The 27,775-nt window shown below is 40.5% G+C and overlaps 1 protein-coding gene across 1 annotated transcript in view; it reads left to right on the plus strand.

Annotated features, from left to right (window-relative positions):
• The window catches only part of LOC149202146 (chromophore lyase CRL, chloroplastic-like), a 145,579-nt gene that overhangs the window by 92,558 nt on the left and 25,246 nt on the right, over nucleotides 1-27,775 (plus strand). Inside the window, exon 5 of the mRNA XM_089403085.1 lies at nucleotides 14,503-14,553. Coding sequence (XP_089259211.1) covers nucleotides 14,503-14,553 — 51 coding nt within the window. The remainder of the gene's footprint in view (nucleotides 1-14,502; nucleotides 14,554-27,775) is intronic.

The raw sequence follows: 27,775 nt of genomic DNA on the forward strand, positions 1-27,775 counted from the left end.
TTCTGGACAGGGCCTTTTATCATTTCTCAGATTCAAGGGAACAACACCTTCATACTGAAAAGTATGGGAGGAGAGGCAGTTTTTGATGGCCCAGTTAATGGGCGTTTTCTGAAAATTTATGTGATTTAAGGTCTTTTGGCCTTAAAATTGTAAATATTTGATTTTATCAGTCTTAGTGTAGGTTCAGTCAGACTCCATGCCCAATGGAACACTAGAAATTTTGGCTAATTTGTTTTTCACAGGAAAGGCATTGATCTGCAGGTTCTTGAGACCTCACAGGGAGGATCTCATCCCCAGGAGGAGCTAGTGTTAGCTCTGCTATACAACAGTGATTCTCTAAGGTTAGAGAGAGGCTTGGCTGTGTGTTATGTTCAAAAGGGAGCCCGCAACAGTCTGTTCCCTCCTCCTTCATTTTTTCTACACTCCCCTAACCCCCGTTATCCCTGTTTTACTCCAAAATTCAGCATAAACCTGTATTTCCTTAGCTTCACGGGCGCCGAGTTTAAATGTCATGTGACTGCGATCACATGACTGCGCGCTTTGCACAGCCCTTTCCCGTCACATCCACGTAAATCCGTGCGATCACATCTGCGCCGTTCGATCAACCCCCGCTGCAACTGGACGACATTCGCACCTCTCGTGCTTATAAGATGCCCGCGCATTAACCCGTGGGGAAAGCGGTTTGCCGCTAGTCGCATCTGCCATGCGTCACCCGCTGATTGCAATCGCGCTCCTCCGTACGATTACCACCCAAGCCCCAAAGGCGGTGTGATAAATACCGCCCACCGCCAAAACCACCCTCCCCGCTCGCTATCTCCCATGCATCTTTGCCGCCCGATCACCGTCGGATCTGTCCGCCCGAGATTCGACGGCTCACGGCTGTTCGCCTCTCGTTTTCGCCCGATTACTCCCACCAAGAGATTTCCGCCGTCTGTGCGCTGGATCCAACAGCTCACGATTTTCTTCCACCTCGCCTCCCGGTACTCCTCGCCGAGCGTTGTCCGCCGTTCATCTGCATGATCTGACGACCGATTTTCTTCCTCCGTCTGTCCGACTATCCATGTCCATAACCATTCTGTGCTCCCGAAAGACGAAGGTGGCCAGCTACCTGTACCCGACGTAGTTACTCCTCAACGACTGCATTCAACAGAAAGTATGGCAGAGAAGAAAAGGATGTGCCTCGAGCAGTTACAAGCATTTATCAGTCATGGAATGTCTTCTATACTACACTCCACTTGTTCGAGAAGGATAACAGAGAATGTCAAATTCATTCATTGAAGCAGCAGGTTGTAGCAGAGGCCCATTTTATATAGTTAAAGTGGTTGGTGGCCAATTATGATCCTCCACGCATAGAATAGCAGAGCATTTTTGTAATCAACCTCTATATATACTCAGTAACAAGATGTGATGAAGGTTGATGGTTGTTGTTTTGATGTAAAGTTCAACTTCTGGAGACTGTAATTACTGTGATACTTGTAGCGTCTGGTCTTCATTTTCAGCTAATACAAGCTTCTTTTGCCGATAATTGCTCACTTTCCATTTCTACTCTGTTCTAGGCTATGCCTGTTATGCATCTATTCATGTGCTCTTGATATTTAGCATTAGAGGGGCTGTCGTCCCATATCTGTGTTGAAGTTTAGTATGTATCATTGAATGTGTTATGCAGGTTTCTGTTTACTTAGTGCCAAAGAGCTGTCATCCTGTCTGTGCATTAGGAAATAGATTTGCAGACCTTTTTACTGGTTGCAGCCGACCATCACATGGTCTTGTGCATCTGTTGGTGTGGCCAGTATTCTCCATGTTCACCTAATCCTCAAACTGTAAGTAATTGGTGGTCTAAAGCCTTGTAGTCTGGGAGTGTTCACCCATGTCTGGAGTTAAGCATAGTAGAAGTGGTTATCTGGCTTGAATATGCATCATTCCTTCTATTCATCCATTTCCAACATTTTGTTGAGTTTGTAATGTTCCCGAGCATCTCCAAGATACAACCTAGGAGAGTTTCTTGGGGTGATAACACTAACATCTCTGTCAAATCCCTGCAAAAGCCCATGCATTTTTGAATGCATTGGTCGAAATCTCTCTCTCTGCCTTGAGTGCGTTAAACACTGCATGTCGTGTTCTATTCTATCGCACTGTTGAAGGGGTCATATTGTTGCATTGAGGCATTGCTTTGCAACCTGGTGTGTTGAAAAGTTTGAATCGGGTGAAGAATCGGTGTGGAGACCGGTTCGTTAAACCCCTGATATGCATTGGAGATGGGTTTGAGGTATGCCAGTCAGTTCGTTGTCTCTGTGTCAATGATTGTTCTACATGATTGCTGGTAGACCACAATGGAAAGTTGTGGCTTATTTATTGAATGGTGAGTGTGTGGTGCATTGAACCCTCATTCACATGATGCGTTGAATCAATATGTTGTAATTATCTTTGCACGCTGTGGTGTGTTTTGGTCTCTATCATACACTTTTTTCTTGTGTTGAATAATTTTGAAGGTAGTTAACATGAGTTTGGTATGCAAAAAAAAAGGCTTTGCCCCTCTGCATCAATTCCTGAAGCATTGAATCTCTGCCTAAAAACTAGTTTGTTGTGGCATTGAAAGGGCCATGACTATTACTTTCAATGGTGTGTACCTCTATGAAATTTAAACAATTAAATGGGTCAGTTCAGCTATTGAAGTCGTTGTTGCATTTAATGGTGCATTAAACTCTGGTTTCGTTGTTGAGACACTGTGAAATTCTTGACTGGTTATATGTTGGAGAGTGTGTTAGACTATGGTTTCGTTGTCGTTGAATGATATATGAGGCGAGGGTATCTTGTGCGTTGAAATTTTTATTGAAGGCCGATAATTACCCCCTGTTCGTGCAACGGTGTTGGGTATGTAACTTCCCTTGCATTGATGACTTTCTACCTGAAAATATCTCCTAGTGTGGTCATTTATATATGGTACGTATGGTTTATTAAGAAGTGCATTGAGTTCGTGGCATATAATGTGTGATGGGCACATATATGTGGAGAGTTTTTAAAGTAATGGCACATTAATATATTAAAAGGTCACATGATATGGTATAAAGGTGAAGTGAGTGGTATATAAAAGCATATGAAGTGTTATGTTATGGCATATGATGATATAAAATGACATTGTAAGGTTGGTGCTTTAATTAAGACTATGGTATATATGTGCTCTTTTACTTTATAAAGACCCTAAGTGGTATATAGTATGGTATGTGAGCATTGTAGAGATATATTTGAGAACCTACATATTTAATTGATGTTTTTTTGAAGACATAGTCAGTCAACTTTACAAATACATCATTTTGTTGCAACCATTATAATTATTTTGGGCCAAATCAGTTTTTATGATGCATTCACTCGAGTCCGCTCACTATGTTGTGGCACATTGCAACAATGGAGTAACTGAAGACCTATTCAATGCTTCACTTGCTTCATGGAAGGATGATTGGTTGCTTGATTCAGGAGCAACTTGCCACATGACTTTCAAGAGAGATTTCTTTGAAGAATTCACTGAAAATGTTGATGGAGCAGTGTACTTTGCAGACAAATTAAAACTCAAGCCATCAGGGCTTGGCACAATCAGGCTTAAATTGCCTGGTCTTCCAGACTTTCTTCTGCATCATGTTTTATATTTCCCACAGCTGAGGAGAAACTTGTTGTCCTTGGTCCACATCCGCCAGCAAGGACACTCCATTCACATGTTTGATGGCAAGGTTGAGGTGAGAAAAGCATCAGACCACTCATTTGTCATGACGGGGATAGAAGAAGAAAGGCTTCTCAAGCTGCAGGGTACCTCTGCTCGTGCACAAAATTTCTCATACAATTCTCATTATAATGACGGTACATTTCCATCAAGTTTATTATGGCATGCTAGATTTGGAAACTTGAACTATTACAACATCCGCTTGTTGAAAAAAATGGTGTTACTAGTTTGCCTACAATTCCTAGGAAACTTAAACAATGTGGTGCTTGCATTCTAGGAAAGCATAGCAAATAGTCTTTCATGATTCACATTCCAGAGCACATAGAAAACTTGAACTCATTCATTCAGATTTATGTGGTCCAATGCCTGTTCCTTTTGCAAATGGAAATAAATATATGATGACATTTATTGATGATTACACCAGAATGTGTTGGGTTTATTTATTGAAGAACAAATCTAATGCTTTTCAAACATTCAAGAACTTTCATACATGGATTGAAAATGATGCACAATCTCATTTGGCTCTATTCGCATTGATAATGGGAAAGAATACACTTCAAATGAATTTGAAAACTATCTTCGCCAACATGGGATCAAACATCAGACAACTATGCCTTATAATCTCCAATAGAACGGAGTAGCTGAAAGGATGAATAGGACAATCTTAAATATGGTGCGCTCCATGATGTTTTTCAAGAATGTAAAATCGATGTTTTAGGCTGATGCAGTTCTATGTGCTGTATATGTAAAGAATAGATGTCCATCTAATGCTATTAGAAACAAGACTCCTTATGAAATGTGGTATGGGCACATTCCTTCGGTAAATCATTTCAGGGTCTTTGGTTCCACATGTTATGCCATGATACCAAAGGTACATAAAAACAAACTTGGCACAAGGAGTTGTAAGTGTATCTTCCTGGGGTATTCAAACACCTCCAAAGCATACCGTCTCTATGATGAAGTCAATAAAAAGTTTGTTGTATCTAGAGATGTAATCTTTCTTGAATCATCCAAAACTGACAATGTTGTTGAGCAGCAACTTGATCGCTTGGATAGATTCGCAAATGCAAAATCATTTCAAGAATTTCATAATCATATTCCACATCTTGAAGGGGGGATTCCTATACTAGATCAACCTGTGGAATCTTCTTCTAAAGCACTCTCTCCCCCGCATGAAACTCCAAGAATGGTTGATACTTTGAGTGATGTGATTGACAGAATTGGGAGACTCAATCTTGATTCAGTCCCAACTCAATCAACGGAGCAGCCTGGACTATTTCAGAAAGGTCCCCCAAAGTGGCTGACAAAGACACTTGAAAGTGTTCATCCCGATGAGGTTGGAAAGACAGGAACTAGAAATTCAACTTGACAAAATGGAGGTGATGTAGATGACTCTGATGCACCTATTGATATGGATGTTTCTTATGATTGTGAATTGAATTTGTCTACAGATTTTGAACCAACTTCCTTCAAAGAAGCTTCTTCTCATGATGAATGGAAAGAAGCGATGCAAAAGGAGTATGATGCCTTGATAAAGAATGGCACTTAGAAGCTGGTTGATCCTCCATTGGGAACCAAACCAATTGGCTGCAAGTGGGTCTACAGAAACAATTATAAAGCTGATGGCTCACTTGACAAGCACAAAGCCAGGCTTGTGGCAAAAGGTTTTGCACAGAAGGAAGGGGTCGATTATGAGGAGACTTTTGCCCCCCCAACAAAATGGGCTACCATCCGGACACTCTTTGCCCTAGCAGCTCAGAATGGTTGGAAAGTCCATCAAATGAATGTAAAAACTGCTTTCTTGAATGGAGATGTAAAAGAGAATGTTTTTATGTCCCAGCCTAAAGGATATGTTGTGAAAGGACATGAACATAAAGTACACAAACTTGTGAAATCCTTGTATGGCCTCAAACAAGCACCGCGAGCCTGGTATGAAAAACTAACTAAGCATCTTCTGAAACTCAATTTCAAACATTATGATCTTGATGATGCAACTTTGTTTGTCAAGAAAGTTGGCAAAACAATTTTATATCTTGTGGTATATGTAGATGATCTTTTGATGACAGGGAACAATGAGAGCTACATTGCATTCATAAAGAAGGAATTGAGGAAAGGTTTTGAAATGACTGATTTGGGCTATGTTCATTACTATCTTGGTATTGAAGTGACTCAACATCCGAAGTCCATATTCTTTTCTCAAAAGAAGTACATTGGAGATCTGTTGAACAAGTTTGGCATGGCTGAATGCAATCCTCTGACTACTCCAATGGAACAAAATTTAAAGTTCACATCCATTGAAGGAAAAGAATTTGAGGATGCAACAAAGTATAATTAGTTTGTAGGAAATCTCAACTACCTGACTACTACCAGACCAGCCATTTTTTCGCTGTTGGAATCCTCCTCCAGGTTTATGCAAAAGCCTTGTGAGGGACATTGGTCTGCTGCAAAAAGACTTCTAAAGTACTTGAAGGGAACTGAAGACTTTGGACTCAAGTATACATAAGTGGGCGACTTCAACTTGATTGGATACTCTGATTCAGACTTCGATGGAGACAAAGAAACTAGGGTATCTACTTCGGGTTATGCTATGAGTCTTGGATCAGGAGCTGTCTCCTGGAGATGACGCAAACAATCAGTTCCAGCAGATTCCACAATAGAGGCAGAATATGTGGCAGTAGCTGAGGCAACAAAAGAAACTTTGTGGCTCATGAAAATTCTGGAAAATTTGCAGGTAAAACAAGTACATTCGACTCCTCTCATGATTGACAATACCTCGGCAATAAAGTTGGCCAAGAACCCAAAGTTCCGTGATCGAACGAAGCACATCAATACAAAATATCATCTGATTCGACATCATGTTGAGGCCAAAACAATCCATCTTCGCCATTGTTCCACTAATGAGCAGATTGTAGACATCTTCACCAAAGTGCTTGGAAGAGAAAAGCTTGAAAGATTCAGAACAATGTTTGGACTCACCGACATCCCTTCATATTGGGGGGGGGGAATGTTGATACCTAATCATAGGGATTGGGCAAACAATTGTAAATAGTGTAAATAAATAATAGAGAAAATGGAGAGTCATCGGGAGATGAAACTCAACAGTCACTCCCTCTTGTATATAATCATGAACAACCTAAATGAATAATACAATCTCATTTTTGAAGAGTTACCTCTTGGCCTGACACATACAACTGTACGAATTGCTTAGAAAAACATGCCAAATAAGAAAGGCAACCCCAAGTTTCCTCGAAACCCATGCTAAGGTTTGTCCCTCTCTTGTTGCTTTTGTACAGTCCATACGACCTGTACGACCTCCACAAAATTGGCCAAAGTGCCTCAAAAAGTGTGCAAGCCCTGGCTGCCCTGATGCGCCCTCTAGGAATGCATGCTCACTGTAGGATTTGTGCTCTTGAATCTAAATGCAACTCTTGTCCTCGGCAAATCGATTTCCTCTCACTTTTATCTTCTAACTCTCTAAAACCCTATTCATGTAGTGTGTCTTCTCTTGTTCCCCTTTTGCTTTTTATATCTTTAATGACCAAATGCCTAACCCTAGATATGCAAAGAGATGAATGACCAAGATTAAATCTTGCGCTCTTGAGATCAACGGTTGTGACTTAATCTTCCATTGAAGCAACTTAAGTCACTTTTTGTCATAAATTAAAAGTTACTTTATAAATAGAAAGTCGTATTGGGAAAAATGTATGTGTTGGACCACTTCCACATGTTAAGACACCAAGCCTATTTGGAAGCACCTGTTCGAGCTAACTTCAACAAACTGGACAACCAAAGATCCTCAAGTGCCCTATCTTTGGCTTCCCCCAGTGAATCCCCCAATATCTTGCGAGGACTCCTATTCTACACATATATTATAGTGTTACATGCCTTTGCCCAAGGAAACGTAAGCAACTCTTGGTCATGTAGCATAGCCTTAGGAATACCAATGATAGACCAATTCTTTCTCTCCACAACCCCATTCTACTTAGTGTTGTGTGAGACTGTCATCACCCCCTTGATCTTTGCCTCCTTGCAAAAATCCTTAATGTTGTTGGAGGTGTGCTCTCCACCATTGTTTGACCTTGATCTTCTTTCTTGTCTAATTCTCTACCTGGGCCTTGAACTTCGAAATCGAATGAATATTTCATCCTTGGTCTTCATGAAGAAGATCCATGTTTTCTTGGAATTGTTGTCAATAGACGTGATATAGCACTGTGCTCCCTACACTGGTGCCATTGACATCGGTCCACATATATCTAAGTGAATAAAATCTAAGATCTCCTTGGACCTACTCTTGCTGCTTGTAATACAACCTTAGCATTGTTGCCAAGTTCACACCATCTACATATGCCTTGTTCCTCAATACTAAACTCTAGGACACCAGGGACAATCTCCCTCATACTCGGCAACACCTTGTAGTGCAAGTGTCCCATCCTCTTGTGCCACAACTCACACAGTTTGTGATTGTCATGTACCAATCTCTGAATAGGTCAGCTTATCAATATGTATAAGTTGCTCTCTTTAACCTTGATAACCACTATTGTGTATGGGTTAAGCTCCTCTAGACAAATGAACACCTTCTGTATATTGAACATAACGACATATCCTCTATCCTTGATCACTAGGATTGAGAGCAAGTTTTTCTTTAGTACTAGTACAAATAGCATGTCCTTGGCTTCCAACATCCCTCTTAACTCTAGTTGGAACTTAATGGTTCCAACCCCCATTAGTGCATACTTGGCATCATTAGCAAGTTCGACAGATAAATCTGAGTCGCTCTTTGTCAGATTGCTAAATAGCTCCCATGCCTCTGTCATATGATGTGATGCACCACTATCCATGCATTAAGCATTCCTTGTAATGGTGCTAGTAAATAGACAAAGACAAATGAGAAGTCCATCCTAAACTTCACTGCAAACTCATCAAGCTGAACCTCTATTGATGCTCCTTTTTGTTGCTACTTCCCCTTTCCCTTCTTATTCTTTGGACAATGTGATGCATATTGCCCACTTGTTAGGTCCCTATTCAAACAGTGTTGCCAAAACTTGACGAAGAAGGAAAAATCATATTTGAGCCTGAAGCAATCATGGAAACAAGAACCCGATAGCTACGAAATCGATCAATTCCAGAGTATCTCATTAAGTGGAAGAACTTACCCGTTGAAGATTCCCAATGAGAGGATGACAATTTTATACAGAGGCATCCAAAACTCTTCAAACGTTGAGGAAAACACTTTTTTGAAGGAGAGGGGCATGTTAGGTCCTTATAATACTAGTGTATCCCCCTTATTGTTATTGTTGCGCTCATGTAGCCCCCATATTGTTATTGTTGTGTCCCATAGAAGCCCACTGTTGTTATTGTTGTGCCCTTACATTATTATTGTTATGTAGGCTCTGATTATATTGTGACCCCTTAGATTCCTATACACACAAATGAGGTCTTGTCATTTGTATCATCCAAGAATTGTTCATTTATGTAATATAAAGGAGGTTTCCCCCACGAAGAGGATAATTTTTAAGTCGTTGATCTATCTTTTTGTTTGCTGGTTGCATAACACCACTCTTGTGGCAAATGAAACATTTGAGCTTGCTCATGTCCTTCTTGGCTAAGAGGTTTCCCCCTTACTATTACCCTTGGAACCCTTGTCTTTTCCCTTCCTGGCCAACTGATCAGGGCTAGGTTCTCCTCTACATCTCCTTGTCTATTGGATTTAGAGTTTTCCTGAGTCTTCTTGTAGATGCAATCATCCCAAAGCCTCTCCCAATGGAAAGCTTCTCTTGAGCACAAATTCCTTTGTCAAATGATTCCCATGACTTGGGAAAACCATTCAGTGCCACGTTTATGAGCTCTACTTCTTCAGTTTCTTCCCAATGGCTACAAGCTAATCCTATGTCTAGGTGATCCTTATGAAGTAACTTGTAATGCTATTAGATCTTGACATTTGGATGGATCTAAGCTTGTTTCTCAAGATCATCTTCTTGTTCATGTTGTCACTCAAGAACAGGTCCACTAGAGCCTTGAACATCTCCTTGGTTGTCTTCTTCTCTTCCAAGTGAGGAATCAGGTTATTTTTCATGGCATCCATGATGACCTGCTAAGCTCTAATGGCCTTCTTTACATGGGTTGCGAATTGTGTTGGATTTGTTGGCATGAATCTCCTTATCCACAATCTCCCAAAGGTCATTCTCCTTTAGCAACAAGGTAACCCATGCCTTCCGGGGTAGGAAATCTGATGTTCCATCCAACTGGTCCTTAAACTTGATATTGGTTGTTGCCATTTCTAGATTTGATGATTTGCCTTGTGTTAAGTCCTTTGAGCACCCACAAGAAATAAATGTTGGTTTATAGATCTGCTAAGATCTCCTCTTTGTCTTGGTTCTTTGAAACACCCACAAAGTTGATTGGTACAACCTCCTCTCTAGAGGATGACCTTTGCCAATCAGTACTGGAAAAAACTTGCTATATTGCAAATGGCCTTCGTACCTATTGCATGTAAACTTGTGCCTGATGTACTTTGTGCTATACTTCTGTCCACTATACGTTTTGTATGACTTCGAATTTTTTTATTGGCAGCTCCTGGAACGTACAACTATGACCTGTTTCTTTGTTGTTGCTTGCTCTTGCTAGTCACTCAACCCCTCTGTGGTTGCTGGGCTATCCCGCAGATGTGGTTATGGTTCTTGTCATGTGACACCTTAGAATTGTGTCTGCACGTACTTTATTGAAGGCTAGCTGCTTGCACTGTTCCTTTATTTTTCACCTTTGGCACTTGATGTCTTTGCCGGCTTGTGTACTATTGTTGTGCACAATTCCTGATGAAGCAACCCTTTACTTGTTGGTTGTTTTGCTGTCCCCCATGGCTACACTACCCCTCATGCTCTGACCCATGGCTGGCAACCGATCCCCCATTGGCGGTGGATGGTTCGACCTGTCTGTTGCTAGTGGTTACTCCTAATTTTCACTCGTCACTGTCTCTACTATGAGCGGCTGACACTTTTTCTCAACCGCGGGTCTAGTCTGACACTGCTGGGTTGTCAGTGTCCAAGCTTCACTTTTTTATTTTACTTTTTATTTTTAGATACTAACCTGATCTTTATTTTTGTTGTCAAGCTCCGATTTGCCAATCAACCACAACTTTCTCGCATCTCTGCTGTACTGTGGTGGTGTACAACTTTTCCTTGTTGATGTGTATGGAATTTTTTTTACGCTGCTGCCTACCTTACACAACCGGTGGATGAACCTGTCCCTTGTGGCTCCTGTACGAATCTGGCTTTTGTGCATTTCTTGGAGATCGGTCACTCAGAGATGGAGTTATGATACCATGTTAATTTTCTATCCCTAGCAACTTGACAATTTATTACCTAGCATATTCCTTGCTGTAAAAACAATTATTGCTCAATTTTATTGAATAAAAGCACTGCTAGGATTTGAACAATTATAACAACGGAAACAAAAATTAAACACCATCTCAAAATCACATGCACACGAGATTTCTACCCTTCAAATCAATTCTTCATTCATATAACTTTAGAACTTACAAGGGCTCCCTTCCTGGGTTAATGGCCCACTGAGGAAAACATGAAAACAATAGTAAACTTGGAACTAATCCAACTATTCAAACCCTAGATCTGTTCTTCGATCTTGCTTGGATGATCTGTATCTCCCTTGCTACCCCTTTGCACCTTCCTTGAACTCTGCACACTTGATTTCAGTCACTATGTCCCATACTCAAGATATATGTGTCTTCTCCCTAGTCTACCCACCCTTTCATAAGTTTGAGTTATTGACCAAATCCACAACCGTATTCTGCAAAGTGATTGACGGTTGAGATTAGATCTCGACATCATTTGATATCAATGATTGAGATTCATCTAATTCAGTGATGCAAATAACCTGTGAATTTCGTTAGTTTAACTTGCTTTATCTTGTAAAAGTCAATTACTTTAATAATTAAAATTATTTTAAGGGTCAATTAGGTGACTTATGCATGCCTTGACACTTAGGTTTGTGCAGAAGTACCTGTTCGATCTACTAACATCAACATTCAGTGCCCTGATTTTTGATACATGAAGTTTCTTTAATTAAACTTTATTGAAATTCACCCCATTTTTGAATAACTAGGTTATATGCTCAAGAAAGGAGGTTTTGGTAAGGGGGCTTAGAGTTTTTTAAGGTACTGAGGGGAATTTTAGATTTGAATTTTGACTCTTGGATCCCATTTTTTGCATTTGAATGAGCATTTTTGAGATTATTGAAATCTGTTTTATGGTTTATGTTAGGCTGATGGAGATCATAGAGTGCCACATATGACCCACAATATTTGCAAATTCTCTAAACGAAAATGATTATGACCTTGTGGCTTGTATTGCTTAACATTATGGAATTTAATTCTTGGTTCAACTATAGCTATAAGATTCATAAAGGAACAAGGCACTATCGTTGCAACTAGGTAAAGAATCCTAAGAGGGTACCCCATCTTGGGAAAAAAGTGACTAATGTTTGACAAATGACCAAAGAAGAGTTGAATATGACATAAGGGAAAGTGAGTGAGGAAGTGAATGGATACATTCTCTTGTTTTTACTATAAAGGTTATTGAATGACCAAATTTTTTTAGGACAACCCTATACAAAAATCATAATAGAACTTTTCATTCGGTGTGGTGTTATGTGTTAGGAACACTAGTGTGCAAGCATATAGTGTGTCGGTTGATATTGCCTTTCAAAACAAATAGCACTTAGTGAAAAGTTATTGCAACTTCCACAAGCACTACTTCTAGCACACATACAAGCACAAGCACTATCTATGATTTGAGTTCAATGGTGGTTGATAACATTAAATTGGATGGAAATAATTGTGAAGTTTGGAAATATTGATGAAAAATACTTTGGCTATGAGAAATTCATTAGGTATGATAGCTAAACTTGAACAAGAGCCAGTTAATCCCAGTACCAAGCTAGCACATAGTGCCAAAGACAATGAAGCTGATAAAACTTTTTAGTAGCTGACTCTATTACCTCTCACATTCAAAGGGATGCATTAGCTTACAATGCTTGGAAAATCCTATAGGACATGTATGAATCCAATAATCTTGCTAGATGTTTGAATTTGAGGGAGAATCTATAATTCAAAAATGGAAGCCAGTGAAATTATTGAGGAATACCTAACAAAAAGGGTTAACATTTTCAATTAGTGAAAAGCCTTGGGTGAAAATATGGAAGAAGAAACTCTCGTGTCACTTGTATTAAACAATGCCTCATTGAAATTTGTGATGCTTGTAATAGTTGTAGAAGTTTCAAATTTTTCCCTAGGTAATGACGTAAGTCTTAACATCGATGTTGCTCCAAGATGGATTGAAGATGAAAGCAAGGGAAGAAAGCCAAGAACATATACTTTCAATCAAAGGAAAAATACAGGGCAATTGACAATGGTCGCATCAATATTTTAAAACTCCGACTTAGACTAGGAACCGGTCGAGGGTCGACTTCGACTTGGTATTGACTCGGCCTAGTTGATTTCAATGACTCGGTCTTTGTAAAAAATACGTTATATATATATATTTTATAAAAAAAACATAATTTAAAGATTTTCATTCATGTTTTCAAACACAAAGCATTAGAATATAGAGAGAAGACAACATATGATCAAAGTAGGCTCATGAATATACCCATTATATCAAAATGGCACCCAGTGCACTGTCCAATACAAGTAATATATAGAGATCAGAACAAAAACACACGTAATATATAGACTCCTTGCTACTGCCCCAAAAACCAGCTCCATAACTCTTTCACAAATTCCTCACAAATGCTCACACAAATGCAATGAGATAGCTGTGAGAAAATATGAGGGGGTTGGGTAACTTTTATAGGCTTGGGAGAGGTTAGATGGACTTGCAAAAAACCTAAAACCAAAAAAAACCTAATTTGGAGTCCGCTTTCCCTCCCTTTTCCGCTGCGAACCGGGTTTTACTGGCTCGGCCATGTTATGTTGGACTCGGCTGAGTCGGCCGGTCTATTACTGAACCGGCCAAGTCAGTGACCGGCTTGGCCGGTTCGGTAACATACCAGCCTTTGGCCCGATTTTTGTCTTGAGCCAGCCCGGGAAGGGGTCGGCTCGGTCAGCTCAACGATTCAGCCAGTTTTTAAAACACTAGGTCACATAAGCAAAAAAAAAATGAAAGAGGTAGAGGAAGCAGGTAAAATTCCAGAGAAAGTGGACAAAGCAATGTAAATGTCTTTTGGAATGGGGACATGCCACTGATCTAGACCCACATGAACTGAGCCAAATCATTTAACACAATTAAACTGACTTCTCCTTGATAAGAATCTTGAACATAGCAAACTATGCCTCTTGAACCTTAGACCTCTTGTAGGTAGAGAAACATTAATAGCTTGGATGTTGAGGCACTGTTTGAACAATATTTGTGTGGGTTTCTTTCAAAACGAGAATATTTAAGGGTTTGAATGCATCTTAGAATGAGCTTGATGAGGACCAAAATGCTTCATTGTAGTTCCAACCCCTGATGAAGATCCTTGTGATCGCACTCATGTCTTGACTAGGCTGTCATTTGGTAGGGCTAGGTTGGGGAATCCCAACTTACTGCTTTGAGATCTCTAGTAATTTCCCATTTACCTACTTTTTGTGCTGCTGCTACCTGATCTCTGGATTTGTTGAGTTTTTTACTTGAGAACACATGAGGTCAACATCCAATATATATTGTGGAAAAGGAAGAAATCCTATGGATGTTTTTTGAGTCATTTCTGTTTTTGACATGTTGTTTCTTATCTTGCAGAGGTTCTATGTGGTGAAGCCTTGTCCTAAAGAGATGAAGTGTGACGTGGAGGTGAGTTGTAAATTAGTATTTCTTACCATCAGACATTAGCCCTTTTTATGGGAGCCAGTTTTTTAAATGTCATGATTTTTAAATATATATCGTTTATATGTGTATTCTTGTCTAGAATAAATTCTTATATTCATTTTCATTCTTGTCATTCACATTTTTATGTGTAAATTCAAAAGTTGTAGATACATCGACTCTTAGTAAACTCATTTGCCAGCTTAGAAGATGGCTTATGAAGAATCTGAACTACATGATTTGACTTGCAAAATGCAAAAGGTTAAAACTAAGATCTGATAAGGTTTGGGGTGGGCTTGGGGGAGTTCTCAACAACGTGAAATTGAGTCATTCCTCAGGGTGGCAGTTCTTGAACAAATATAAAGTTAAACACTGAGATCATTAAATAAAAAGATTGTTTTACTAAATGTATTCTTTACATAACGGAAACTATGGATCTCTCAAAATACAGCAAGGAAATGAATGCTATTTAAAACATAAATTGTAACCTATCAGCTTTTTATATCTGAGCTAAGGCTAATCCCTTTTATGAGTAGTGGTTAAATAAATAGCTTGCTGGCACCAAAACCAGTGTATAAATTTGTTATCAGGGGCAAGATTTCTTGGTAATGTCCCTGCGATTGAGATGCATGACAACCAAACCTGTCTCATGAATATAATATCCAAAATATTTGGTATCTAAATGTTAAATATAGGTATGTTCTATGCTTAGAGCAATTTACTTCAATTTTTCATATTAGCCCAATGACAATATTCAGATTAGCAATCACATCAGCATGATAGTAAAGTGCAGATAGAACTTAAATATAAACAGTAGAAGACAAGCCAAGACAAGAGGACACAAGATGTGGCACCAGCCAGGGACAAACCCCAATGTGGGGAAACCCTTGATCAATTCTTCTTATATTCTTCAATAGTTCAGCAGAGAGAGAGATAGTACAAATATACAAAACTGATATTTATGACAGCAGTAGAAAAGACTTGACCAGAGAAGACAATGCTGGTCACACAGGACAGAATCTTCCTCTGAAGATCATACATCTGGTATCAACAGGATGTTCAGCAAACTGAGCCAATCATGGTCAAACCTTGACCCAAAACATCTCCCAGAACTCTGATGTCTTCTTGCTGCACTAGCTGTCACTGCTTCATGAAATGGGACACAGTCAATGATAGATTGCACCTGTCATCATAATGACTGGTTAGGGCACCAAGCAGTCCTCCAACAGTCATCAAAACAGCCTAGGAGAGCTCCTGGGATATGCTGCTGATCTGGGCATATAAATAAGCCCTCAAACATTCATAAACAAACCTTGACTGTGGTGTTATGGCCTGCAGCCTAACACACAGTCTTCCTGTAGCTTCCAGGCAGCAAAAACATTATACTTGTTCCTTCAACGATACCCCAACAGATCTGATCTAGAGCTACTCTAACTCGGCCCTCCTACAAGAAGAAAACGCAGTCACAAAACGATGCCTAAACCCATGCCTAGGAACAGCCTTCTTTCATGCTGTTAACAGAATTATTCTTGCTGTGTTTAGGGCACTTTTGCTGCAGCCTAGGGTCAGTCAATGACTGCGTATTATGGCTCCTCAAATCTGCTGCTAAGTCTTCTTCCTTTGCTGCGGATTACGCCTCCATAGACTGCGGCTTTAGGCCTCTTTATTACTGCGGTTTTAGGGCTCTCTTGACAGTGAATTAGGGCTCCTTTATGACTGCGTATTAGGGCTTCTCCAGGCAGCGAATTAGGGCCTTCATTGACAGCATATTAAAGCTCCTTCTTGACTGTGTATAAGGGCATCTGGGACAGCGGATTATGGCCTCCCTTTAAGTGCGGATTAAGGCCTGCGGTTAGGGCACTAGGGCACCTTCCAGACTGTGGCTATGCCTTCTTTGTGACTGCAGCTAGGGCATAGCTAGATCTCCTTCAACTGCGGCTAGGTGTCTCTCCCTTCAACTGTGTCTAGGGCACGCTGTCTTGCTGCGTCTAGAACCCTTCCTTCACTGTGTCTAGGGCTTCTCCCTCTTGACCTCTCTAGCCACAAAACCGAAACGAGTGGAGAGAGATCTTAGGAGAAGTGTGTGTATGAAAATGACTTGAGACCTCTTCTATTTATAATGCAACATTGAGGATAAGTTGGGGTAATTTGCTTGCTGGCCGACCTTGACAAATTGTCAATAATATGAATAAATTCATATCTCCATAAATACATGTCGGAATCGGATGATCTTTAGATCGATCCTACACCTCTCGAAGAGAGGAATCCAAGAAAAATATCAGCTGCCATAAATAAGGTGACCCACATGGAGTTTGGCCCTATTTGCCAATTTTAACAATAAAGATATCCATAAGGACAATAAACACATATATAATGTATGGGTAAAATGATATGATATGATTACAAATGAGAGCCCTGTTACACACTCAAGTGGTTAAACCCTAGGAGAAAGTTTTCTATTATTGTTTCAGTGTGCTAGCGAGCAGCCCTGTGATGATCCACAAATACCTAGCCTCAGATGCTTCCCATCTATGCTCTAGTCAGTGCTTTATTACATCTAGCCTACTCATCCGATGAAGGCGGGTCATGAAATATGAGGTACATCAACCATTTTTGTAATCAAGTGATTTCACTTAGTGTTTGAGGTCATTCTAGTATGGATCATCGGTTGAATCGGATGATTGACCGCTTTTGGTGTTATTCTTGTTCCCATGCTTTGCTTTGGTGGTTATCTCTTGTCCCTAGTCTAGTGTGAGCCTCCTTGAGACTTTTTTTTGTGCTGTTTAGGAAGGGCATAGATAGGAGGCCCTAATTAATATTGTGTGTCCATGGTAATCCATACTTAACAATTTTGATCTCTCCTTTCTATCCCTATCTCAACTTCGGGTTGATTGCATCGATCACTAGTATTGGTTCCCTGTTTTCCTTATCCTTGAGTAGGGTCTCATAAACTTTCCCTGAGAGGTTGATGTAACAGAAAGAAAGGAAAAAACATGTGCCATAATGATAAAATGCAAAAGGTTGGTAGGGATAAATAAAAGTGCATGGACAAAAGCCTAGCCTATGCTCTACCTCCCTCATTAAGCCTCACCCACTTCTTGGCTAATGCATGAGCTATCTAAATAAAGGAAGTTTGATTATCCTAGCCTTGATGAGCAATGAAACGCTTCATCTTTAAGGGGTCAATAATGTATCATGCTTGTGACCTGAGCTAAATTTGTGAAAGAAAAGGAAAATTGATGAAGAGAAAGGTGCACAAGGGTGGTGGTATAAATAAGCCGAGCAAAGGGGTAACTTAGGTCCCACGATTTCTCCCTCTTCACATTATAATGCTCAAGGATGATGGGATTTCATAATTGGTACAAAGACTTTGGCATCCTCTATGAAGTAAGCCCCCAATCATGTCATTGACCACATGCACCCTCTAATTGAGGGTTCGGCGTAGGAGTTGTTCCTTCGCTTAGTGTTGGAAGCACCTAATAGGGCCTTGTGATAACCCTCCCATATCTCAACATGGTAGCCTGTTTATAAATCATAAGTTAGAAAGACATTTGAAGATGATGCTTGTGTGAAGTACTTAGATACCTTTCACATTAAATATGGCCCATTCTTATACTTCTATTGTGCTTTTACCTATGATGTTCATCTCACTTGATTGCATATGTTTTAGATGCTTTCTCTCAGGTACACTTGCCATCCTTTGAGGTTTTGTCTAATGCTTCTCCAACACTTCAGAGGACGTCCAACCCCATTTGATGAATGTTCTAGACACCAGAGTCAGGACATTGACCACCTTTTGAGGAGCATTGACCTTGTGATGGTTCCAACACTATGATGATACTCTCCTCTCCCTTTAGGGTTTGAAACGCTACACTTTTGAGTGAAGAATTTGCCTAGAGAGTTGATGTACCTCATGTTAGAAAATCAGAAAGGCAGAAATATTTTCTTATGTTGATAATTACTTAGATATTCTTGTATTCTTATTATTGTTTATGTTTTTTTATCTTCTTTTCATCACGCAATCATTAAATCAAAACATGAAGATCAACGACACCGGATGTAGGCACTCAGCTAGGGCTAAAACCCCTCTCTAGGGGAAAGCCCAGTCAAACTCTTCCACTAATCAAATTGAGATAGACCAAAGACCTTAGACCTGACCAAAAGGCCTTCCTCCTCCACCATCTCAGCCTTCCAATAAGATTCAACAAACTTTAGTAGTCTCTTCTAGTCCAGTAGCTACAACCCAACAACGATCCATAATTTCGGCCCAACTACTCTAGAATTTCGACCCAACAAATTCAGAATTTTGGCTTAGCTACAGTGCTGCAATTTCAGCCCTTCCAACAGCCCAACAACTTCGCACGTGTGAGACAAAGAGAGAAAAATTTGACTTCGTATGCTTGACAAAGACTTCCTTCTCCTTCTCTAGGGTTTCCTTTTTCTTCCTTGAATTTCACACCTTTTTCTGCGTCCAGTGACTACAAATCGAACTTGTTGTGGATGTGCTCCAAATGAGGTTGAGTTGTTGCCTTTATATAGTGAATCTGTGAGGTCGGATCCCCTTAATGAGGCCGACTTGTCCTTCTTGAGGCTGACTTGGTGGAGGAGACCTAAAAGACCTATTTTACATCAAAATAAATTTCTTTTTTGATAGATGAAGCCCAAGAAGGGTCTTTTACATGATGATAAGGACTAGGACTCTTGACATAAATCCTAGAAGCCTACAATGGAGGCTTTGACCTAAAAACATTGACCAAGCATGAAACCCATGCTTTATCAAGTCAATTTATTTTTCTTTCTTTTGACAGATACATTACATCATGACTCAAATACAATTATGAAGACCAACACTAGTTACATTTTTCAACACTCCCTCTTAACTAGGGAGGTATTCATAATTACATATATACAGAGATACATGGAAGATCTCAAAGTGACATACTCTATGAAGAGTTCACAACACACGCAGTGGTACAAATTAGATACCTGACCAAGGTACTCTAGTCGGGTGGGACTAAGGTGTATTCAAGCTTTAGCCACTTTAGGTACCACCAAACTTTTAAGCTCCAACACCAACCTAGGATACTAGGTGTGTATCCAAGGTCGAAGCTTCATGACCAATGCCACCATTCCTACTTCAGGGTCTAGACATCAATGCATAAAGCCAAATATCCTCCTAAGCATCTTGTTGCCACAAGATGCGTCATCTCTCCTTTACAACTAAATCAAATATATATCCACCACTCCAAGCATGCTTCAAATGTACAATCTTTTTACGGAGAGATCCTGCACAATCACAGCCCCAATCAGTAATAAACTTTCAAATACATATATACAAGCAAACACAAACCTTCGGTGTCCTCAATCATTCTGATGCTACTTATATGATCTTCAGGTTATCCAAATACAACTTGTTGGAAACTTTCTCTCTTTTCACTTTTTTCAGTAGCACCATATACAACCTCAGTACTTCTCAGATATTTTGTTTGCAAAATTCATTTGTAGTATTTTCATTTATTCTTCAGTTTCCTTCTTTCTTCAAGGTATTCATTATGACTGTCATAATATGCCCTCCCTCTCAACTGGGGAGATATACATTTTATTCTAACCATGCTCCCTCTCAACTTAAGGAGATCAACAACTTCCTTCTTTTATAATATCGGAGGAACTTCATCCTTTCAAGGTGTCATCTATTTCTCATGGCATAAGGGTCATCTTGATCATCATTATTCTTATAGCTTCCTTCATCATGCTCATCATTATGAACATCTATAACATCTTGAAGATCATGTACTTGCAAAATTTTAATAGTAAGTACAACAAATACAAATATACAAAAGCAACATGTCATTACAATGGAAGCATCAAAGCATTCAAACTTTGGACATTAAATATTGATAATGGAACCGAATATGAGTCAATTGAATTGAATGACTATTGTAGAGAAGCTAGCATTAAGAGGGAGACCACTATTGCATATACTCCTGAGCAAAATGGAGTTGCTGAAAGGAAGAATCGAACAATCATAGAAGCTACCCGTGCTATGCTTCATGACCAAGGCCTATTGAAGTTCTTATGGGGAGAAGCTGCCAACACCGCTGTATATGTTCAAAATAGGTGCCCGCATCAAGCATTGGACTTCAAGACACCCGAAGAAGTTTTCACCGGTAAGAAACCTGATGTTTCTCATTTTAGAATTTTTGGTTGTCTCGTATATTTTCATGTGCCGAAAAAGAAAAGAAACAAGCTGGATGCATCTGGGAAGAAAAGAACTTTTGTGGGCTATAAGGCATATAGAATCTACATGCCTGGTCAAAGAGAAGTGGAAATAAGTCATGATGTCACCTTCAAAGAAGATTCTTCCCTTGGGAAAGTCAGAGATCTTCCTATCCCTAGGAAGGACAATGATGATGATGTAGGAAAGAAGGATGAATCTCCAACAGATGATCCGACGCTCGATGTTGAAGGCCTGATGGATCCCATTGATCCACCTCCTGGTGAGTCCTCTACCTCAAGGAAAAGACCTTTGTGGCTCAAAGATACTCTTGAGGACGCTGAAAGACATGTTGCACCAAGGGGGATATTTTGTGAAAGCAAGAAGCCGAATAGGTACCAAGGGTACTTAGCTACTATGAGTACCATTGTTCAATCAGAGCCATGTACGTTCGAAGAAGCCGTGAAGCACCAAGTATGGAAGGATGCGATGAACAAGGAATATGAATTGATTATGAAGAATGATGTTTGGGATTTGGTTCTTAGACCCAAGGACAATTCAACGGTCACTTCAAAATGTCTTTACAAAATCAAACATGGAGCTGATGGGAGTGCTAAAAAGTACAAGGCTAGGTTCGTTGCTCGAGGCTTCTCTCAAAAGGAAGGAGTGGACTATGATGAGATATTTGCACCGGTTGCCCGATACACCACTATCGGATCCATCATTTCTCTTGCTGCCTCTCAGGGATGGAGCCTACACCAAATGGATGTCAAAATTTCTTTCTTGCATGGCTCGCTTAAGGAGGAAGTCTATGTAGAGCAACCTGAGGGGTTTGAAGTTCAAGACCGAAAGACACATATATGTAGGTTCAAAAAATCCCTCTATGGGTTGAAGCAAGCCCTTAGGGCTTGGGATGAGAGGATTGATATCTATCTTATGAAGCTGGGTTTTACAAGGAGTGAAGCTGACCTGAACCTATACTACAAGGTTGAAATTGACAGGCCTCTCATTCTGGTCCTTTATGTGGACGATATTTTTCTGACAAGTGTAGACCCTCTCATTTATCAATGCAAGAGGGAGTTGGCTTCTGAATTCGATATGAAGGACCTAGGTTTGATGCACTACTTCCTAGGCTTGGAGGTCTGGCAAAAGCCAAGTGAGATTTTCCTTTTGTCAAGGAAAATACATTGTGAAGCTACTCGAGAGATGTGGGACGGTGGAATGCAAGTCTGTGTCTATTTCGATGGAACTCAACTTCAAGAAACTATGTGGAAGCGCTGTTGGGCCTTAACTAACAAATCCTTTTGAGTATCGACAACTTGTGGGGGCCCTGATGGTCTTGGTAAACTGTTGACCGAACATATGCTTCGTTGTGAATACATTGAGTCAATTTATGTAGCCCCATCACATGCATTGGATTGCTGCGAAGAATCTCTTGAGATATCTCCGTGTCACAATCAACTATGGTTTGAGATACACTCCCAGGAATTTGACGCTACATGGATATACTGATGCTGACTGGGCTGGCAATGGTGGATCGTAAGAGCACGACTAGATGTTGCTTCTTATTGGGGTATGCTTCAATATCTTGGATGAGCAATAAGCATAAATCGGTTGCTTTAAACACCTCCGAGGCTGAATACATTGTCTCTAGTATGGCCTGTTGTGAAGTTGTTTGGTTGAGGAAGCTCTTCAATGAGTTATTTGAGCACGTGTTGGATACCACCATGATATTTTGCAATAACCAAAGTGGGATTCACCTTTCTGAGAATCACGTATTCCACCACTGCTCCAAGCACATTGATATCAGATACTACTTTATTTGGGATATGGTACAACGAGGAGCAATTAGGCTCCAACACATTAAGACGGATGAGCAGGTCGCAGATATCTCGTGAAGCCCTTGGGGAAGGTCAAATTCTTAGCCTTCTGAGAGAGACTTGGAGTCATGGAAAGACCCTCCTATGAGGGTCCCACATGAGTTGGACACTGAGCTCTGGGAGCTCCTAGGGGCTTGGGGTACTTCTTGGAGCTATGAGTGACCATAGGGTGAGTGGTTCACCTTCCCCTAGTGGTGCGCTTTGTACAGGTGAGTGGTTCACCTTCCCCTGTGATACCCCATGATGGTTGACATGTGTGTAGGGTGAGTAGTTCACCTTCCCCTACAATTGTAGACACGTATGTAGGGTGAGTGGTTCACCCTCCCCTACGATTGACATATGCATAGGATGTGTGGTTCACCTTCTTCTATGGCATATGAGTAGGATGAGTGGTTCACCTTCTCCTGTCGATGCCCCAACATACATCCTACCCATGGAGTCTGGGACTCACGGGAAGTATTTGTCATCTGGCCAATGAGTTGTTAAAAGTGGTTAGGGACCATAGCACTACCGATGGACATATTGTGTACAACCATACTCCTTATGACTAGGATGCATGGTGTTCAACAACTTGATCTGGGACCGTTTGAGGTTCTACCTTTGGACTGACTTTTGTCAGTGGAGAGTGGTAAGGTCTTGTGACTCACTCTTGATCAATTCTTCTTCATTATTACTTCATGGTTCAACAGAGTAGAGATGACAGAGATGGTACATGACGACATGATGGTATGATGATGACAGATGGATCGATAGGTGGAATTTTCCCTATAATTGAGATAGAGTGTTAAAATTGGCAACTAGTGCCAAATTCCGCCTTGGGACAACTCATTTGATGGAGATGATGATTGCATTGGATTCCTCTTTTCAAGAGGTCTAAGATTGATATAAAGATCATCTCATTCGGACAAGCAGAAGTGTGATTTTGATTTTATGACCACACGTGCAAATTATTCAAGTCGGCCTTAGCTTAATGGAGGCTCAAGAAGCCCAATGATGTGTCTCTTCACCCACAACAAAGTGTACAAATAGAAGAGACCTCACACCTCATTTGGACATCCATCACTCACATTATTCTCTCTCTTCATCAGATTGGTTCATACAACTTGGGCAACATCTCTCTTTCTCACACATGTGGCAAGGAGGACAATTTTCTAGGCAAAAAATTATAGGCTGAATTTCAGACTTTAGGACCAGCGTTGACCAATGTTGACCGAGGAGGTTTTGACTACAGTTTTGAGGGGAAAATTTCGGTTTCTTTAGGCTGCATTGACTGGCACAAAAATCGAGGATTCTAGAGTTGTTTGACTTGCATTGACCACAGAGTTGACCGCTGGTTGATTGAGTTTGATAAGAGTTTTTGTGTTGTTTTGGGTTGACTTTGACCACTGCAGGAAGCCGAATTTGACTGCCTTTGACCTAGCTTCAAAGGAGGTGTTTTCTGTTGTTTTGATTAAAGTTGATTTTCTGGTTAGGGCTGAAGTTTGATTGCAGAATTTGAAAGGCCTGATTTGACTTTATATTGGGATAGTCTAATTGACTTTTGTACTCTCTCTCTGCTGAATTGTTGAATAGTAATAAGAAGATTTGATCAAAGGGTTTTCCCCACATTGGGGTTTTTCCCTGGCATCCGCCGAATTTGGTGTCCTCTTGTCTTGGCTTGTCTTTTGCATTTGTTTTATGTTCTATTTGCATTTACTGTCAATGTGAGTAATGGATAATGCAATTACTACTAGAAATAATTGGCTATTGTTATTGGGTTGCTAAGGAACATTAAAGGAAGTTGTGCTAAGCATAGAACATTACATTGTTATCTAAAATTAACAAGAGTTCATGGTGAGTATGGTGATTGTTAGTTTAATGGGCAGTATTCAGGCTAGAGAAGTCTCGACAAGTCTCATGAGTCTTCGCTGAGTCAAACTAGACTGATATATATGTTCTCTGCTAACTTTTTTTAAGAAACGCTGCATATATTACTTCATAGAACAAACGAGTACATCTTGGGAAAAAAGATAATTACATCTCCAAAACAATTAGGCTATAACGAAAATCCTGCCCTAAAAAAAGCCAAAAATACAAGCATATCCTATGTCGACAATGATATAATTGCATATGCCATTTTTCTTCAGAGGTTTAAAAGTCCCCATGATTACAGTGTCCAGTCCTAAGAAACCTTTTGAGGCAGGCTTGGATATGATAGTGCAACAACCTTTTGTAGTGATTATTACTTGTGTTGACATATGTATTTTTCTTAAAAAAGTACCGTGTTGTCTGGAGTAATTTTTGTCACCAAAGCCCTGTTACCCACCATTTTGTGGGTGATATCCCTAGGATAAATTTATTCTCCGAGATGGTTCTCAGTCGACAACGAACAACCCCTTGCAACCACCAACTAGCTTGTTGTGCCATTTCTCCACCACTTGAGCCAACCATGTGACCCCTCACCCATCTGCCATGATCTTATGTTTGAAGGTGGGCCTACCGAACCTAAAGGTATGCCTTGTCATTTGGTAATTGATTATTGTAGTTTGCTTATCATGGACACTTTTGGGAATGGATTAATGGGGGGATTCGGCAAAAAGAATGGGTTAGGTTTTTGCTCTTGTCCCCTAGACCTCTTTTGGGTGTTAACTTGGGACCCTAGTTTCATGGGATCTCTTTTACCGATCCTTTGGCTTTAGAGATGGTATTACATGGGAAACCCTGATTTTGGTTGCATGGTCCTGCTACCTCTTCCATATATATTACTCCCCTTCTACTCATTATAATCTCATTCATCATTTCTCCCACCTGGGTCCACATAGGGTTAGCCTTCCCCCTCCCCGTGTCCACACCTTGGGTCGGGCTTGGAATGATGCCCCAAAGGTTAATGCAGTTGAAAAGAAAATTAGAAGCATAATTGGCCACATTCAACAAGAAAATGTACCACAAAATGCAATATATGGTCGGGACAAACACATTTAGCATGTGGAAAAAAACCAATCCCTCTACCCCATCATCATGGCCATCAACCTGGTTCCTACAGGCCCTAGATGAGCCTCCTTTATCATTTAGGAACCCATGATTGTCCCAACCCCTGATGGGCAATGAACCGCCCTACCTTAAAGGGGGAATCCATTGCTATATCTCACACATCATGCTCTTTCCCCTTGAGCCTCGATGTTAAGTTATGGTATGTTCTATGCTTATAACAGTTTACTTCTTTTTCTTATTATATTCCACTGATTAGCAATCACATGTACGTAAAGTAAAGTGCATATAGAACATTAAACGATCGACAGAAAACAAGCCAAGACAAGAGACACAAGATGTGGTGGCTAGCCAGGGACAAACCCCACAATGTGTGGGGAAACCCTTTGATCAAATCTTCTTTTATCTTCAATAATTCAGCAGAGAGAAATAGTACAATAAATCTGATTCATATCAGCAGTAGCAAACCCTAGATCAGTAGCATCAGCATTAGCGACTTCATTATCAAACTAGGGCAGACCATATCTCACAAACCGACAGTCGGATTGACTTCATTCCACCACCAAAAGTTTCGGCTTCCAGAGGAGGTTCAGATGAACCTACAACGCAGTTTAGATGAGGAGATCTTCTAGGCCACGCAAGTCAATCTTTACTTCTGCAGTTGCAGCTTCAGTTTCAGCAGTTTCCGGCTTCAAACTAGGGCAGTCGATATCTTGCAAACCGTTCGTCGGATTGACTTCATTCCACCACCAAAAGTTGTGGCTTTCAAAGGGGGTTCAGATGAACCTACAACGCAGTTCCAAAGAGGAGATCTTCTAGGCCACGCAAGTCAATCTTTACTTCTGCAGTTGCAGCTTCAAATTCAACAGCTTCCGGCTTCACATGTGTGAGAGAGAGAGAGACCCATTTCAGCGCAGTAGAGAAGAGACTCATATGTGCGCAGTAGAGAGAGAGAGATGTGATGAGATGAGTGAGTCCAAATGAGAAAAAGTACTCTTATATTTATACACAACGTTGGTGGGTGAATAGATGCGACTGTTGGGCTTCTGACCCTACATGAGTTGTAGGTCGGCTTGATAATAATTCCATAATCAAAATAAATTCATATCTCCATGAATACTTATCGGAATTGGATGATCTTTATATCAATCCTACACCTCTCGACGAGAGGAATCTAATAAAAATATTATTAGCCATGAATAAGATGACCCACATGAAGTTTTGCCCTGGTTGCCAATTTTAACACTCCCTCTCAACCATGGAGAACTTCATCTGCAATCTGTCTATCGGTCGTTACTATTCATCCATCAAATGCACTGCCTTGTACAACCTGACCCTTGCCCTGCTCTGCTCTATTTTGCCTGTTCTGCTTTGTCTTGTTCTACCCTGCACTGATCTGTACTGTTTTGTTCTGTTCAGCGCTGCTCTTGCATTGTTCTGTTCTACTCTGCTTTTGTCCGAATTATGAAGAAGAAATGATCGAGGATGTATCATACTGACTCAAAGTCAGATTCAGAGTATGTACCACTGGTCCCAGACCAGTCTCAACCAACCCAAAGTCAGCGTCATAGTGAGTACAACTCCAATGGTCCCAGACCAATATCATCCTCCACTGACTCAAAGTCAGTCTCAGAGTATGTACCACTGATCCCAGACCAGTCTCAACCGACCCGAAGTCAGCGTCATAGTATGGTACAACTCCTACCATTGGTCCCAGACCAGTATCATTGATCCCAGATCAATAGAGGTCATCCTAGCGTAGGGAGTACGATAGTTACAACGATGCGTCCATCAGTACTATTATGGTCCCTAACTTCATTTCCCTGCTCATTGATCAGATGAGAGGTACTTCCCATGAGTCCCAGACTGCATGGGTAGGATGCCTCGACAAGAGAACTAATCAATCCTGTCCTCACAGGAGAACACATCAATCCTGCTACAATTGCCATGGAGAACACATCAATCCAGGCCTCACAGGAGAACACATCAATCCTGCTACAATTGCCATGGAGAACACATCAATCCAGGCTGCCATGGAGAACACATCAATCCAGGCCTCACAGGAGAACACATCAATCCTGCTACAATTGCCATGGAGAACACATCAATCCAGGCCTCACAGGAGAACACATCAATCCTGCTACAATGT

The sequence above is a fragment of the Pinus tabuliformis genome, chromosome 2_1 (assembly GCF_031772625.1).
Source record: "Pinus tabuliformis cultivar Carrire ecotype Pingquan chromosome 2_1, CPIR1, whole genome shotgun sequence".
In the NCBI taxonomy this organism is placed as follows: Eukaryota; Viridiplantae; Streptophyta; class Pinopsida; order Pinales; family Pinaceae; genus Pinus; species Pinus tabuliformis.